Below are 15,129 nucleotides of genomic sequence, written 5' to 3' on the forward strand. Positions count from 1 at the left end.
AATAGGCTGTTTCAGACTTGCTCTGTCGTTCAAACATATCTTATCGCTGTGTACATAAATGGAGTTCCACGTATGTAGCTGACAGACTGAACTATGATACATCCCCCATCAACCTGAAGTATTAAGTAAACATTACCCCCTGCTCTGTCTGAACAGCTGCTGCAACAGAGAGTGCTTTTATTTCGGGTGTACTTGTAACGCCCTAAATGCCAAAACTATTGCAAGCTTTTCTAGATTTTCGTTTGTCAAGTATTGTGGGGGTGTGTGTTCTCTCCCTGGGTTTTTACCCTTTGATTCTATAACAAACAGTTTGGATCTTGGTGATGTGTTGTTCTTGCCTCTGGTCAGCAAGGCTTTGAGGACTCTAGCAGTGATTTGTGCCCTTAGGCAATTGTAGATTTATTTCAGAGGCATGGCTGGTTGGGAGTTCACATGAAAAGAGCTCTGCCTCTCTCTTATGCATGGCTTGTAAGACATTGCACTTCTAATCGGCTTGCTAATTCAATGGTGTTTATTACTCCCATTTTCAAAACCTATTCATTTCTTTTATGCTTCTGTCGCCCACCTGTCACGCTATTGATGACAGGTGTTGAGTCACTTTGAGTTTAAAATCCTTTTGTGGTAGGCAGAAATGTGTTGGGTAAGATCCGTACACACACACACACACACACACACACACACACACACACATTCTCTCTCTCTCTCTCCCTCTCCCTGTTCCATCTTGGAAGGCTAGAGAAGTTGCTGGATAGACTTTCTAACTTAGGCTCCATTTCATAATCTCTTGAACATGTCACTGGCCCACACATCTTTCAGCTCCCTGCTCCCTAACATACAACTTCAAAACTACTAGAAATCAGAATGGATGGAAGTGAATGAGAAAGTAGTCCTTCAGATGCTTGAGGCTAGGTGAAGACCTTTTCTTGGGTGGGCTGTACATCAGTTTTGCAGCTGTGTGTGCATGTCTGTGTGTGCATGTGTCTATTTCATGGTCTTAGTCAGTATGGATACCCAGCCTATGTGATGTCAGTATCCTTGTATGCTGGCTGCGGTTGGGGGTTGGAGTCATTTGCCACATGTGGGTGACAGGTGCACATTTAGGACAGAAGAATTTGAATTGCTTCTTCAGAACTCAAGCAATCTTCATGATATTGCCAAGATTTATATAATAATTTATACAGTATAGGGAAGTGGTATAAGACAGATGAAACAGATGAAAATTCTTTTTTCTCTGGAAGGGACCTAAATTATCCAGCTCCTAGATTCTGGAATAGCCAGCATAATGTCTAGCGCATATCAAGGGCTGTGCAAATATTTTCGAGTGTACCTATGAATTCAAGTCAGGAATTGCAAATGATTCTAGAGATCAGGGAGGTGACATCGAAGTATAACGTGGGTAGATTTTTAAGATCATAGTGGTGGGGCAGTAGTAAATGGGAGAGTGCATGTGTTTCCTAAAGTCACATGAAAATTTTTTTTAAAGCACAGCTAGACAAAACTCTCAGGTGCTCAACTCTGGTAGTCCAAACTCTTCATAGGTAAGAAGGTATGTTTGGTCGAAGTCAGAAAGCTCTTAGTGGCAGAACAGGAACTGAAACTCTTTAGGCTGGTGTTTTCCATTCTTCCTCACAGGTGATTTACTGTTAGCTTAGAAAATAATAGAATTTAAATGTTTCAGTTTTACAGTGGATTCATTTCATATCCCTTGCTATGTTTTTATCCTGATAATTATAGGCTTTGTCAAGGCTCAGGTTTAAAATTTACAGGCAGGTATGAACAGTGAAAGACAAACTTAAAATTTCTCTTCCCCCTAATCTGTCACATTCTCTAGCACTCTTCATTTCCAGGAATCAATTATTAATTACTTGGCATATAATTTCTTCTCTTTCTGTCTTTATAGTGAATTGGTTCCGCCTGTCTGGAAGGCCATGGAGAAGAGGCTGGGAGTCAAGCCAAGCCCTGCTTCCTGGATTTTATTGGGATTTTGTTGGCAGATATCCGTGAAATGGTTGAGAAGCCTGTACCCGTTTTATACTTGCTTCTGCTTCAGTGCTCTGTGGTTGTCAACAGGTACCATTTTCTTTATATAGATTTAAGATAAAAGGGCACTTTGTGTGAGTCTTTCAGTTTATATTAAAGACAAGTTGGAGACAGAAAAGTAACCTGCTAATTGACAGAAATGGTCATCCTTTGTGTTTTAAGATTTTATTTATTTATGTGTCAGAGAGAGTGAGCACAAGCAGGGGAAGCAGAAGGCAGAGGAAGAAGCAGGCTCCCCACTGAGCAAGGATCCCAATGGGGGACTTGATGTGGGGCTCAATCCCAGGACCCTGGGATCAGGACCTGAGCCTAAGGCAGATGCTTAACGGACTGAGCCACCCAGGAGTCTGAATGGTCATCCTTTTGATGGACACTTAGTTTGTTGGGTTTATTTGTTTTGGAAACATAATTAAAATTGGGTTCTTTTTTGTAAAGGGGGATTGACGTGATCATTTTAAGATTTGGTGAAGATGTAAATGAAGAGAAAAACATTTGAAATTTGGAAAGACCTGAGTCCTGGAGCTGGATGTTTCTACTTAGTAACTATGAAAACTTGAGCAAGTTACCTATTATCTATAAAGAAGGATAAGATTTACGTTATAGGTCGATATGAGAGACACTGTAATTAAAGTGTGTTGTAGAGCCCTGTGAAAATAGGTGCTCAGTAAATGGTTCTTTGCTTCCTTTCCTCTCCTAAAGTAATCTTCACTTGTAAGAAGAATGCTTTCTTCCCAGAGATTATTTTGCCAGGCTAGAACCTCTTGCCAGGAAAGAGTGTGAAGAAGTCCTCTTTCTTTCTGTCATTTTTTCCTTTCACTTCTTCTTTTGACATTGTTCTTTGCAGAGTATGGAATGTGAGAGAAGAGCAGTTTCAGAAAGACTTCACAGTATGCTGCCATTCTGGGCAGTGATAAAGCTTTGTGTTGTAGAGTCCTCTGTCTGGGATAGCTAATCAGCCTTTGGCACCGATAATTCCAAAGATTTCTGTTGCTTTCCCAAAGGAGTTGGTGGTCGTGATCTAGAGAATCAAGTAATTACTGTATTTAGCAATTTCAGTAACATCAGCTTTGGGGTTTTTGTTGTCTTGCAGTGGTGGTTGATGATTGCATAATTATAGCAGTGGAAATTGCAGTTGACAGAAAGCTGACCTAAATGTTTTTTTACCCAGATGATGCTTTGCTGGGACAGCTAACTATTTCAGGCCAACATTTTATGTAAGATCATTTGAGTTAAATAAGTAACTGATTTAGCACTATCAGAGTAGGAAAATCGCATTTTTTGAAGAGTACCTACCAAATACCACACCCTTGGTTATAAACATTACATGGCTTATTTCACTTAATCCTCACGATAATCCTAAAACATAGTTTTAGTCTCATTTTATACATAAAGAAATTGAGGCCCAGAGAGGCAAAATGAGTTGACCAGGATCACACAGCAAGAACACTGTAGAGCCAGGAGTCTAAATCTAAGTCTGTTCACTCAGTAGCCTGTGCTCTTTTTCTTTAGCTACTATGCCTTCCAACCACAGGTAATCTTTTGGAGGACCGAAGACAGTTTTTTACACTGAACCATGATGAGCAGCTTGTTATTTGAGGAATCCCACCTAGAGGGGAGGGAGAAGCATTTCTGAGTGTTTCTGTATTTGTAGTCAGTAGCACTTGGTTAAATAGAATACTGTGGGCTTACTGGGCCAGGCTTTAGTATCCCCTTGGCTTGGTGCTTAAAAACATCAACGGTGAGCAGACTGAGTATAGAAGTGCAAAAGTGGTATTGTACGGCTTTCATTTTAGAGATGTTTGGAGCTTCTGCCATGGAAGAACCAAGAACCATGTGTGTTCAAACTGAGGGAACATGCAGGTAACACAAGACAGACAGCTTTGTTATGTATTTTAATTTATCAGAACTTTTTTAAAATTTTAATTTATCAGAACTTTAATTTATCAGAACTTTTTCACATCAGTGTGAAAAATCTTAACAAACATAGTATCTTAATAGAAAAAATGAATAAATGACATACAAAGAGAGAAAAAAGATACATACAGGTAGTGTCATAAATAAGAAATTAAAATGATGTATAAGCATTTATAAATGTACATTCTCATTACTAACCAAAGAACTGCAGATTAATTTTTTTTTTAATTGAGTAATCACGGTGCCCAATGTGGGGGTCAAACTCACAATCCCAAAATCAAGAATCCCATGTTCCACCAACTGAGCCAGCCAGCCAGGTGCCCCCAAAGAACCACAGATTAAAATGAGAGATCTTTTTTTAGCTTATCATATTGATGAGGATCAAAGTAAATATATTTAATGCTGCCTAGCAGTGATGCGGTTACCCTCATACTGTGCTGGGAAGTTTGAACAGAGAACTTTTAATATAAATAGCGAGATCCTTAAAAAGTTAGTATCCTTTGACCTGGTAATTGCCCTTTTAGGAATTTATCTCAAGGATATATTTAGATGGTTGTGAATGAGAACAGTCATTTACTCTACACTGGAAAACATTGCCACAACCTGCCAGGAGCGTGGTGAGATTGTGGCATGTCCACATGTGAAATATTATCCAACTTCAAAATTCACAGTTTAGAAGAATAAGTACATGGGAGATGCTCTTTTGTTTTTGTTTTTGTTTTTTTTGAAAGATTTTATTTATTTATTTGACAGAGATCACAAGTAGGCAGAGAGGCAGGCAGGGAGAGAGAAGGGGAAGCAGGCTCCCTGCTGAGCAGAGAGCCCGATGCGGGGCTCCGATCCCAGGACCTGGAGATCATGACCTGAGCCAAAGGCAGAGGCTTTAATCCACTGAGTCACCCAGGCACCCCATGCTCTTAATGTTCAGTGATAAAAGCAGGATATACAACTGCACATTCATGATGGTGCCCATTTTGTGAAAAGAGAAAATATACTTTTATATAATAGAAAGTCTGAAACAGGATACATAATTAAATAAATGTTTATATATTTTTTGAGTGGTGGAATTTTTACCGTTATTATCTCTATACAGTTTCTGTGTTTTCCAGATCTTTTTTCTGTGTACATGTATAACTTTTTTTTAATAAGGGGGGGAAAGCCTATCTGAAACTTGAAAAAGCAACAGCAAAATAATAGCAGCAAAAACCTGTTGTTGGCAGCCTGAGTCAGTTTTATATCCCTGTGAGTTTGTTCAGTTTTTAATGGAGCTCTTGAATTTTCTCTAATAAAATACGTTCCTCATTGTTTGCTGTTGTCATTTAGTTTATGGATTATATGGATTATTCCTGAAAAACTAATCAAAATAAGGCAGCTCTCTTTTTATTCCTGTTTACCGCTTGGCAGTTTATGCCATCTCTAGCAGAACCCCAGGCACCCACTGACTTACATATAGTGGGTTTCTTTTTTTTTAATCTTTTTATTTATTTATTTATTTTTAAAAGATTTTATTTATTCATTTGACAGAGAGAGGTCACAAGTAGACAGAGAGGCAGGCAGAGAGAGAGAGAGGGAAGCAGGCTCGCTGCTGAGCAGAGAGCCCGATGTGGGACTCGATCCCAGACCCCGAGATCATGACCTGAGCCGAAGGTAGCGGCTTAACCCACTGAGCCACCCAGGCGCCCCTTATTTATTTATTTGACAGAGAGAGAGATCACAAGTAGGTGGAGAGGCAGGTGGGGGGGTGGTTAGCAGGCTCCCTGCTGAGCAGGGAGCCCAGTGTGGGTCTCGATCCTAGGACCCTGAGATCATGACCTGAGCCGGAGGCAGAGGCTTAACCCACTGAGCCACCCAGGTGCCCCATAGTGGGCTTCTTTTTAATTTCAACTTCTGGGTTCGGTACTGAAACCCTCTGCTAAAAAGCAGTGATTATAATTTGACAAAAGTTGCTCTATGTTTTCCTTAGGGGCCATTGAATCACTGTTTTTCTATTTAATGTTATTGTTAAATGGCTTAAAAGTAGCATTTTGGACTTGGGGATTATCTGCAGCTGAAAGTGAGGTGACACCAAGAATTTGGAAATTCCTGCAATAGAGATCAGCTTTTTTTTTTTTTTTTTAATATTTTATTTATTTGACAGAGAGAAATCACAACTAGGCAGAGAGGCAGGCAGAGAGAGAGGAGGAAGCAGGCTCCCTGCGGAGCAGAGAGCCCAATGCAGGGCTCAATCCCAGGACCCTGGGATCATGACCTGAGCCGAAGGCAGAGGCTTTAACCCCCTGAGCCTCCCAGGCGCCCCTAGAGATCAGCTTCTTAAGGGCAGATGTTTTGCCTGTTTTACGTACACTAGGTATTCCCAGCAGGTACCAAGTGCTTGGCAGATAGTAGGTACACCATAAAAATATTTGTTGACTGAATAAATTAATAAGTTAGAAATAAGGGAATTGTCCTTTGAGAATTAAATTTTAACATAATCTGTCATTTGAGAGGTAAAGCTTAAAATTAACACACTCAGAACAGAGGTACCTGAAGGTACCTTAAGGAGATACAGTGCCTTTGAGAGAAACAAGATCTGATTTAAGTATTCACAAATATGTTAACGTATCTAAAGAAAGAATATGTACATCTCCAGAGTTCTGTCTGCATGTGTGTAGGAGGTGAGAGGGCCTGAACCAGCATTGGAAACCTAAGCCATGGAGAGTTAACAGAGGCTCCTGTAAGCTGAAAGCTAACAACTGGCTCTGAACACTTTCACTGCCATTCCCCTGCTGCTGGGAGGTAGACTACACAGTTAGTTAATAAGTAAGTTCAGAGAAGTATTCAGTTCAGAACAAGTTTTTGAGAACTCACTAGCAGTCTGGTCCTAGGGTGGGAATGCGGGTAATAAAGATCAGAACAACACAGTACAGCACTCCCTGCCCTGGAAGAACTCCCAGTTCCCTGAAGGAGATGAACGTTTAAGACCTGTGCCATGGTAGGTGAAAAGGCAGAGGGATACAGTGCTGTTCTCTGTCCCCTTCCAGACGATGCACTGCACTTCCTAATTATTTTTCCCTCATTCCCTTGTCAGCTTGTTCCTTCAATGTTTTGTTCTTCAGGGTTCTGTTTCTTTCTACTCTTTCTTGTCTCACTCTTGTGTGCTTCCCTCGGGCAACCTCATTTTTCCCCATAACTGTAATCCCTGTGCTCTCGACTCCCAAATTCATAGCTATTCGTTTACTCCTTTCCAGAGCACACAGCCACCTGTATGTCACATTTTTCCAACTGGATGTCTCACGGTTACCTCTAACTTAATGTATCAAGACCAAACCTGTGGTCCTTTACCCCTCTTCCTGCTGTATTCCCTACAGCAGTGAAGAGACCACCTCCACTTGTGTTCCGATGTAGACATCCCTGAGTCATTACACATTCCTTTCTCTCCTCCATGTTAGAATCACTGTTCATAGAGTCCCGTCTCATGCCTCCATGCAGAGCGCTCTGTTGCTCTGCATATGCCATTACTGTTCTCACTGAGGGATTCTGATTCAGGTAAGCATAAGCTCCTTTCTGACATGTTACCTGAGGTCCTTGGTTTGAACTTACTCTTTAATGTTCCTGTAGAGTCTGTACATCTTTCTTACACTACGCTATACTGTGGGGTTTTAGGCTGTGTTGAGGAGAGGTTCAGAGGAGGTCTTGCTCTAAAGTGTGGTCCTTAGTCCTAAGGTGAGGCCTTTCTGGTGTCTGCTAGTCTGAGGTATGATTTCTTCACTCTGACAGAGTCAAATTCCAGATGCTCTTATTTCTGCCCCCAGCACTGCTTGACCTCTGGTGATTCTGTTTCCCTCTCAGCGCTGTAGCATCTGCTATCTAATAAACCTCAGGTCTTGCCTGGTGCTTTTACATTCCAGCCCTCAGCCTGGCAGGGGACCTTTCCAAAGGACTTCTGGGGCTCCCTTTTCTCACAGCTCCTTCCTCTCCAGTGTCCCACCTCTCCACTTCTAGCCAAATTTAGAACTTGGCTTCCTGGGCTCTGTGACGCCCCTGTGTTCTCTTTGGGTTCCAGCTTTCAGTGCCATGGTTGGGAAGTTGTCCCTTAACAGAGAACTGGGCAATTGTAGGCCTCAGGTCCAGTTTCCCCTCTCTCGGGGATTGCAACCTTGCACTGCCTGTCATCTCCTGACTAAAAGCACTTGTATATTCTGTCTAGTTCTGTACTTATTTATGGTAGGTATTGGGTCTGGTGCCAGGTATGCCAAGGAGTAACCTCTGTTCTAAGTCAGTATCTTAAGTAATCCTAGCAGATGTGGCTGGAAGCAGATGGCTACTATGATTGATCACTTACGTGTCTCCTTCATTAAACTGTCTTAATCATAGTTACATAGCTAGCATTTAGCATATAGTAGGTGGCAGTAAAGCTTTGTTGGGTTAACTAAAGATAATGCTGGAAATAGCACCATGTTGGAATATACACGTTGAGGAGAACTGTTCTTTCCTACTCTGTTTTTCTATTGTGGCTCATTAAATGGACACTTCACTTCCCAGGAGGGAATAGAAGCTGGAAGGTCATTTTTGCTCTTTTTTCTACCTTTTCTTTGGTTCTCTCCCTCAAAGGAAGAGTGATTTTTTCTGATTGGTGAGGTTGGAAAAGAATCCTGTTGTATGGAATGGCCAGCCTTCAGGATTGGCATGTGTTCTCTCCCTGCCTTGCTCTAACTGGTCTGCCCATGCCCGAACAGCCTGCATGTGTCCATTTGGCTAAGCTTAATTAAGTACTGGAAAGCCCATTTGTGACTGTACATCTAAGCTATGTTCTCCAGTCACCTTACCACTTATAAAGATTATATATATATAATATATATATGATATATATATATATATATTTTATCTTAGAGAGCACACATGTGAGCAAGAGTGTATGTGGGGGTAGGGGGCAGAGGGGGAAGAGAATCTTAAGCACAGCCTGTGCTGAGTGTAGAACCCAATGCTGGGCTTAATCTCACAACCCTGCGATCATGACCCGAGTTGAAATGAGTCAGATGCTTAACCGACTGTGCAACCCCGGCGCCCCTGTAAAGATATTTTGATCTCCATTTATCTCAGCCATATTTTTTTTCAAATTTTTTATTTTCTAACTAATCTCTACACCCAACGTGGGGCTTGAACTCACAATCCCGAGATCAAGAGTTGCATGCTATACTGACTGAGGCAGCCAGGCACCCCTGCTATATTTTATTTTTAACTTAGTCCCAAACTCAGGGTAGGATGGGACAAAGACAGCTCCTAGCTTAGCAAAAAGTCGTTTCTCCACTAGTTGCCATTCTCTTTCTGTTCTCATAACTGCCACCATTTGCCCCTCACAGAGAGAAGACACCTGAACTCACTTTCCTCCTTTGCCTCTACTCTTTGGTTGTACTTTGACGGCTATAATACCTGACAGACCAAGTGGTATCTTTTTCTTTTAAGAGAGTAATATATTTTGACCATGCATTGGTCTGATATTTAGGAGAATAGCATTTTCAGGAGACTTTTTAGGGGGCATTATATCTCTGCTCTTCTTGCTGGGTACCTAATTTAAGGTGGATGACTAATGGAATAGATCTCATAGTGATGAGCCTTCAGCAGGAACTTTCTCCTGCCAAACTGTCCTATATTCTTAACTATATTGCAGTACAGGAGGTGATAAATTATTAATCCTAAATCTGTCTCCTCAGATTGTAGGCTAATGACTTGAGTACATGGCAGCTGGGGAAAGGTAGAGTTTTCTGGTTGTTAACACAAACCGTGCAGGCTTTTTGATTCTAAAATTCAGCTAGCATTAAGCAAGTCTTTGGGGTCTTGTTATATCACAATTTAATTGACCTAAGACCAGTGAAAATCCTCTAAAATTAACCTTTCTCCCAATGAAATGAAGTAATTGTGTCTTGCTTCGACTCTCTTCAGTAAAAGATAATCATCTTAAGTCTTGCTCTGTATCTTGGAGTATAATTTTGGTGAGTACTTTTTGCCCTTCAGAAACATAATGCAAACAGAAGTGTATTTTCTAACTTGTGTGAAGTGAAGAGGGATAAGAAAATGGCATAATTGGGCAGTAAATCCAATGTGATTTAAAAACTGAAGTGGACTTGCCTCAGGAATTCCTTAAGGGAGGGAATAATAAAAGTGGAGGAATTTATAAAAACAAAATAACAATTGCAGGGCCAAAGCAAGCCTTTTGGCTTATTTTGCAGATTGCATAAAAATCTTACTAATTGGAATGGCTTCCAATTCACGGTATCGTGTGAAATTGGTAGGAACGTGATCGAGAACTGTGTGTATGGTTCGTGTTTAGATATCTCAGATGAGTAGTATTGAAAGTTTGGGTCAAAATGCATAGCTCTTGCTTTGAGGGGCTGCCTTTTCAGCTTTCTTTCTGATCCTTCATCCAGGAGCTTTGTTAAGAAAAGTCAGCCTACGTGGTTAAGATCCTTGAGCCACTTTTGACTTCAGACTATAATCATTTATAATGGATAAATTTTAGAAAGAAGTTGCAAGAATGGGGCTTGACTACCTATCTAGTCATCAGCCGAGTCCTGGTTCTCTTATATATGGGGTGGTGTTACTGAAACCCACCTTTCATCAGGTTTCTCATCTGCAAAATGAGAATGACAGTACCTCTCAGAGGATTGTTGTGAGGATTAAATAAAATGTACACACAAGTACTTTACCTACACCCAGGTGCATAAATAATTCAGCAAATGTTAACAGTAGTTATTATAAAATGATAATGTAAAATCTTGTTTGGTTCAACTCTTGTCTAACCCCAGGATGACTCAGTGAGCAGCAGGTTTGAGTTCTCTGCTAGCTTTTTGAACCTCCACCCAGTGGATCTCAGTTCCTACATTTTTAGAAGTAGAGTGCAGATAGGCAGCTGGCCTTTCTGCACTGTTCGGAAAAGGAAACCATCATTCATATCGCTTTATAGACCTGCAGTTGGTTGACAGGATGAGCTCTATTGTCTGTTTTCCATACTTAAAACATGCCACTGAGGAGCATGACATTTATTTCCTCCTTTAGCCAAGGATACTTTTTCTCTAGAACAGAATTCTGTTCTGCTTTCATGACACTACCTGGCCCTCAGCCCCGATTCACTGTCCACCAAACTGATGATGTGCTGTGCTTGGCAAGGCCTTGTGCAGGCCTGGTTATTGCTTTGACTGAGGCTGATCCAATAGCACTTTTGGATTTTGTGTCAGAAGTAGCTTGCCAGAGTTAGTCCCTTCCTTTGAAACCCATTTATTGTGTACCTATAATCCTAGACATTAGAAATGCAGTGGTGGGTAAGGCAGACATGGTTTCTGTGCTCCTGGAGCTTACAGTGTGTTGATTTCTTTGCCATTCCTAGGGGACAGAAAATCTCTTTGGAAGGGATGATGTTATTACTGGGATCAAGAGCCCCTTGGAAGAGACTGATGTCTCCCTGGGGTCCCAGGGTAATTCAGTGACAGTGGAGACCCAGTCTTCTTTGCAAAATCCTAGAAATGTAGGAGACTAGGTAATTTGATGTCTGGCTTCAATAGAGTAACCTTCGGCTAAGAATTGTGTAGGTGAAGCCTCTGTCTACAATACAGTATATTTCCAGCTTTCCTTTCAATTTAGCTACTCTCTCACCAGTGTCCCCAGATAAGCAGTGAGGGTGGTTATCTGGAGATTTGGGAAGGGGTGACAGCTGCAGCCTTTGTCCCTAACTTGGAAGTGTTTGTCCTCTGTTGACTTCATAATAAGTATTAGATATACCCAGCCAGGCAGCTCTAGAAACTCTTTTCTGTGTCAGTGTGCTCCTGTCTTTTTGGCATCAGGGTGGTTACTCAGGCCGTCTGGTGAATGGTTCCAATGCCTAGCATCAGACAAGCACCGAATCCTACAAATTCTGAACTTCTATGGTTAATCACAAAAAGAAACTGTAAAATACCCTAAGATAAGCGAGAGTTAAGAATGTCCCTGAATGGTGCATTACCCTTCACAGACACTGTTCTGGGAGGAACAAAAGCATAGAGGATTGCTGGCCAAGCCCTGTTGGAAACCCCACCGACTGCAGACAGCTGCTGCCGTGGTGAGTGCCCAGTGTCACTCATCCTGTTCCCCTTCTCAAACCCTCCCAGTGAATGACAGGATTTTTAGGAATGCTGTCTTTCTTCCAACTGGCTTAACATTATGCTTTGATTCTAATCCAGCAGCACATTTGCGTTTGAAGTAAATATGTGCTCATGGATTCTCTCACTTTTAGGTAATAAGGGGAATGACTGCTATAATCAGACCTGGGAGATGGCCTGTTTATATTGATCTGGTTTTCCTTCTCTACTCTAATTTCAGGTTCAGGCTTAAATTTTTGAAAGGACTAGCTTTTAAAAGAAATGGCTCTTCTGTTTGCGTGTGTGTGTGTGTGTGTGTGTGTGTGAGAGAGAGAGAGAGAGAGAGAGAGAGATACAGCTCCATGTTTATTGTCTTTAACTGGGAGCAGCCTGCATCAGCTGGAGGCTTACAGAAGTGGGCCAGGTAAGCTGGGTGAGTCTTCATCAGAATAAATAGAGAAGTTGAAGAGCCTGATTCCATTTCAGAAAGTTGAGTAATCTGCGTCCTGCTGGGTCAGTCTGTGGCTTTTCGCAGGAAAGAAAACAGCCCCAAGTGCAGAAGCAGTGCCACGCTGTCCCTACCTGTGCGTTCTATTCCCTCAGTCTCTGACTGCTTCTTTTCAAGACCGCTCTCAGCTGCGCTCTCCAGAGTATGCCTATCAGCCGCACCCTGACATTTCTCACAATGCACTTTTCAACTAACAGGGTGAATTTTCCCATTACCTCGTCTGTGAAAGATTAAAGGGAGGGCTTGGCTTCTAAGCTCAGGTAAGCGGACCTTGAGCAGGGTCATTTGCCCGGGATGGTTGAGGCAGAAGCAAAAGTTGTCTGGCCTTTCCATGGAGACTTTTGCTGACAAGCACACCCTCCTTTCCTTTCCACGCTGTTTTGATGGAGCTGTTTCGCCTCCACTCTTTCATATTTCACGTGGGGGTTGCTGCCTTGGCAGCATGGCTGCCTCAGTGGGGAGGAAGAGGTGAAGAGCGAAGGCCCTGTGTATGATGTGTTTTCAAGGGTTTTCCTATGTGTCTGTGGGGAGAGAGAGAGAGGGAGTGTGTGTGTGTGTGTGTGTGTGTGTGTGTGTGTGTGTGTGTCTGCTAGTCACACGTATTTGGATATCCTTACTGTCCTGTCCAGAACTAATGTCACTTTTGAAGCAGTAGAGTAATATTGCTGGTTTACAGATGATGCTAAGGAAAGGCCATTGTCTCTGTGGCTACAGGGAGTCCATACTGTGTCATTTGGTAGTGAGAAGTGTCGACCATCTTGCCCCAATTTTTACTTCTGTCAGTGGAATGGATATTATAATGAATTTGAAAATGGAGGTTTAAGAGAAGGATATGTGTAAGTACATGTCTTCAATATGAAGTCAGTTAGGAGCCCCATGACTGCCGTAAATAAACCAAATGGTACAAATTATCTGAATGTTGGTGCTGCATTATGTTGATGGCTTTAACTAGATTACACTCTCCTAATATTTGTGATCCCTAGTTCTTTGTGTGTGTTGTCTTATATTCAGTGCCTTAAAATATGCTTATTGCATTTTTTCCTTTTTTAAAAAAGATTTTATTTATTTATTTGACAGGCAGAGATCACAAGTAGGCAGAGAGGCAGGCAGAGAGAGAGAGAGGAAGCAGGCTCCCTGCTGAGCAGAGAGCCTGATGCAGGGCTCGATCCCAGGACCCTGGGATCATGACCTGAGCTGAAGGCAGAGGCTTTAACCCACTGAGCCACCCAGGCGCCCCTACTTACTGCATTTTTTTGTTTTTAATTTTATTTATTTGACAGAGAGAGAGAGAGAGATCACAAGTAGGCAGAGAGGTAGGCAGAGAGAGAGGAGGAAGCAGTCTCCCTGCGGAGCAGAGAGCCCGACGCGGGGCTTGATCCCAGGACCCTGAGATCATGACCTGAGACAAAGGCAGCAGCTTAATCCACCGAGCCACCCAGGTGCCCCCTTACTGCATTTTTAATACCTTCTCTAGATTGCTTAATTCAAATCATCTAATGATAGTTTATATCTAGGTGTTATGTACAAAAGATACATACAATTCAGGTCAAAAGACACTGTCCCAAGCTAAATAAAACCTAGTTCCTGGCATCAGAGAGTTCACACTATGGAGGCAGAGATAGATATAGAAACATATAGAAGCATGATAAATTCCAAGATGTGCCATGGGAGCACAAAGAATCTGGCAGGGAAGAGCTGAACCCTGTTCTATAACAGGCTGCTGAGACAAGTGATACTCTAATCCCTTTGAACTTCCTTCTCCCAGAGTCATTTGAAGTGGTTTTTAACCCGCAGAGCTCTTTTCTGTTCTTTATCTCAGGGAGAGAGGTAGAGACGGAGTATGTACAGCTCTGTAAAGTCTAGAGAATAAGAGCCCTGAGAAAATTATTTCTGTACAGATACAGATTGGCTTAGATTTAATTTAAATAAACTGGCTCTCAAAAATTCTAAGAATACTAACTACTCACACAGTTTTGCTTTCATTTACACACAGATGAGAAAGCATCTGTAGCTCTGCATTTTATTTGCTATAAGCAAAAAGTGGTTTAAGATATTTAAGTATTTGAAGCTTGGTTGTATTGAGTCCTCACATGTCCCAGTTCAGCCCACTGCAGGGTGTTTTTTGTTTTTTGGTTTTTTTTTTAATGACAATTACATAATTCTTCAAAAAGAGAGATTTTTTTTTCCTTTTTCTCATTTATTTATTTATTTTTTCAGCGTAACAGTATTCATTGTTTTTGCACAACACCCAGTGCTCCATGCAATACGTGCCCTCCTTATTACCCACCACCTGGTTTCCCCAACCTCCCACCCCCGCCCCTTCAAAACCCTCAGGTTGTTTTTCAGAGTCCATAGTCAAAAAGAGAGATTTTTAATGGATAAATTGACATAAACTTTTCCTCTGTTGGCCTATCTGCTGAAATAGCACTTCATGGTTTGTTCCATTATTTTCTTATTTCCTCTCAAACTTACTGTTTGAGTTATTTTTTTTAATTTACATATCTCTGCCACAGTCCTCTAAATGACCTTCTCTTTAGAAAGTCTAATCAGCCAGCAAAAAAATTTTAAAAACCTTCCCAA

The 15,129-nt window shown here is 41.6% G+C and overlaps 1 protein-coding gene across 3 annotated transcripts in view; it reads left to right on the forward strand.

The window, feature by feature from the left end:
* Window positions 1-15,129, forward strand: part of KIAA0319L (KIAA0319 like) — an 89,149-nt gene that overhangs the window by 998 nt on the left and 73,022 nt on the right. For 2 of the 3 annotated variants that reach the window (XM_045997701.1, XM_045997691.1), the window contains exon 2: window positions 1,901-2,070. In XM_045997701.1, coding sequence (XP_045853657.1) covers window positions 1,929-2,070 — 142 coding nt within the window. In that variant the 5' untranslated portion in view covers window positions 1,901-1,928. Of the gene's footprint in view, window positions 1-1,900; window positions 2,071-11,935; window positions 12,023-15,129 lie in introns of those variants that run through there. The other variant, XM_045997705.1, reaches the window with a different exon arrangement.

The sequence above is a fragment of the Meles meles genome, chromosome 1 (assembly GCF_922984935.1).
Source record: "Meles meles chromosome 1, mMelMel3.1 paternal haplotype, whole genome shotgun sequence".
Lineage (NCBI taxonomy): Eukaryota > Metazoa > Chordata > Mammalia > Carnivora > Mustelidae > Meles > Meles meles.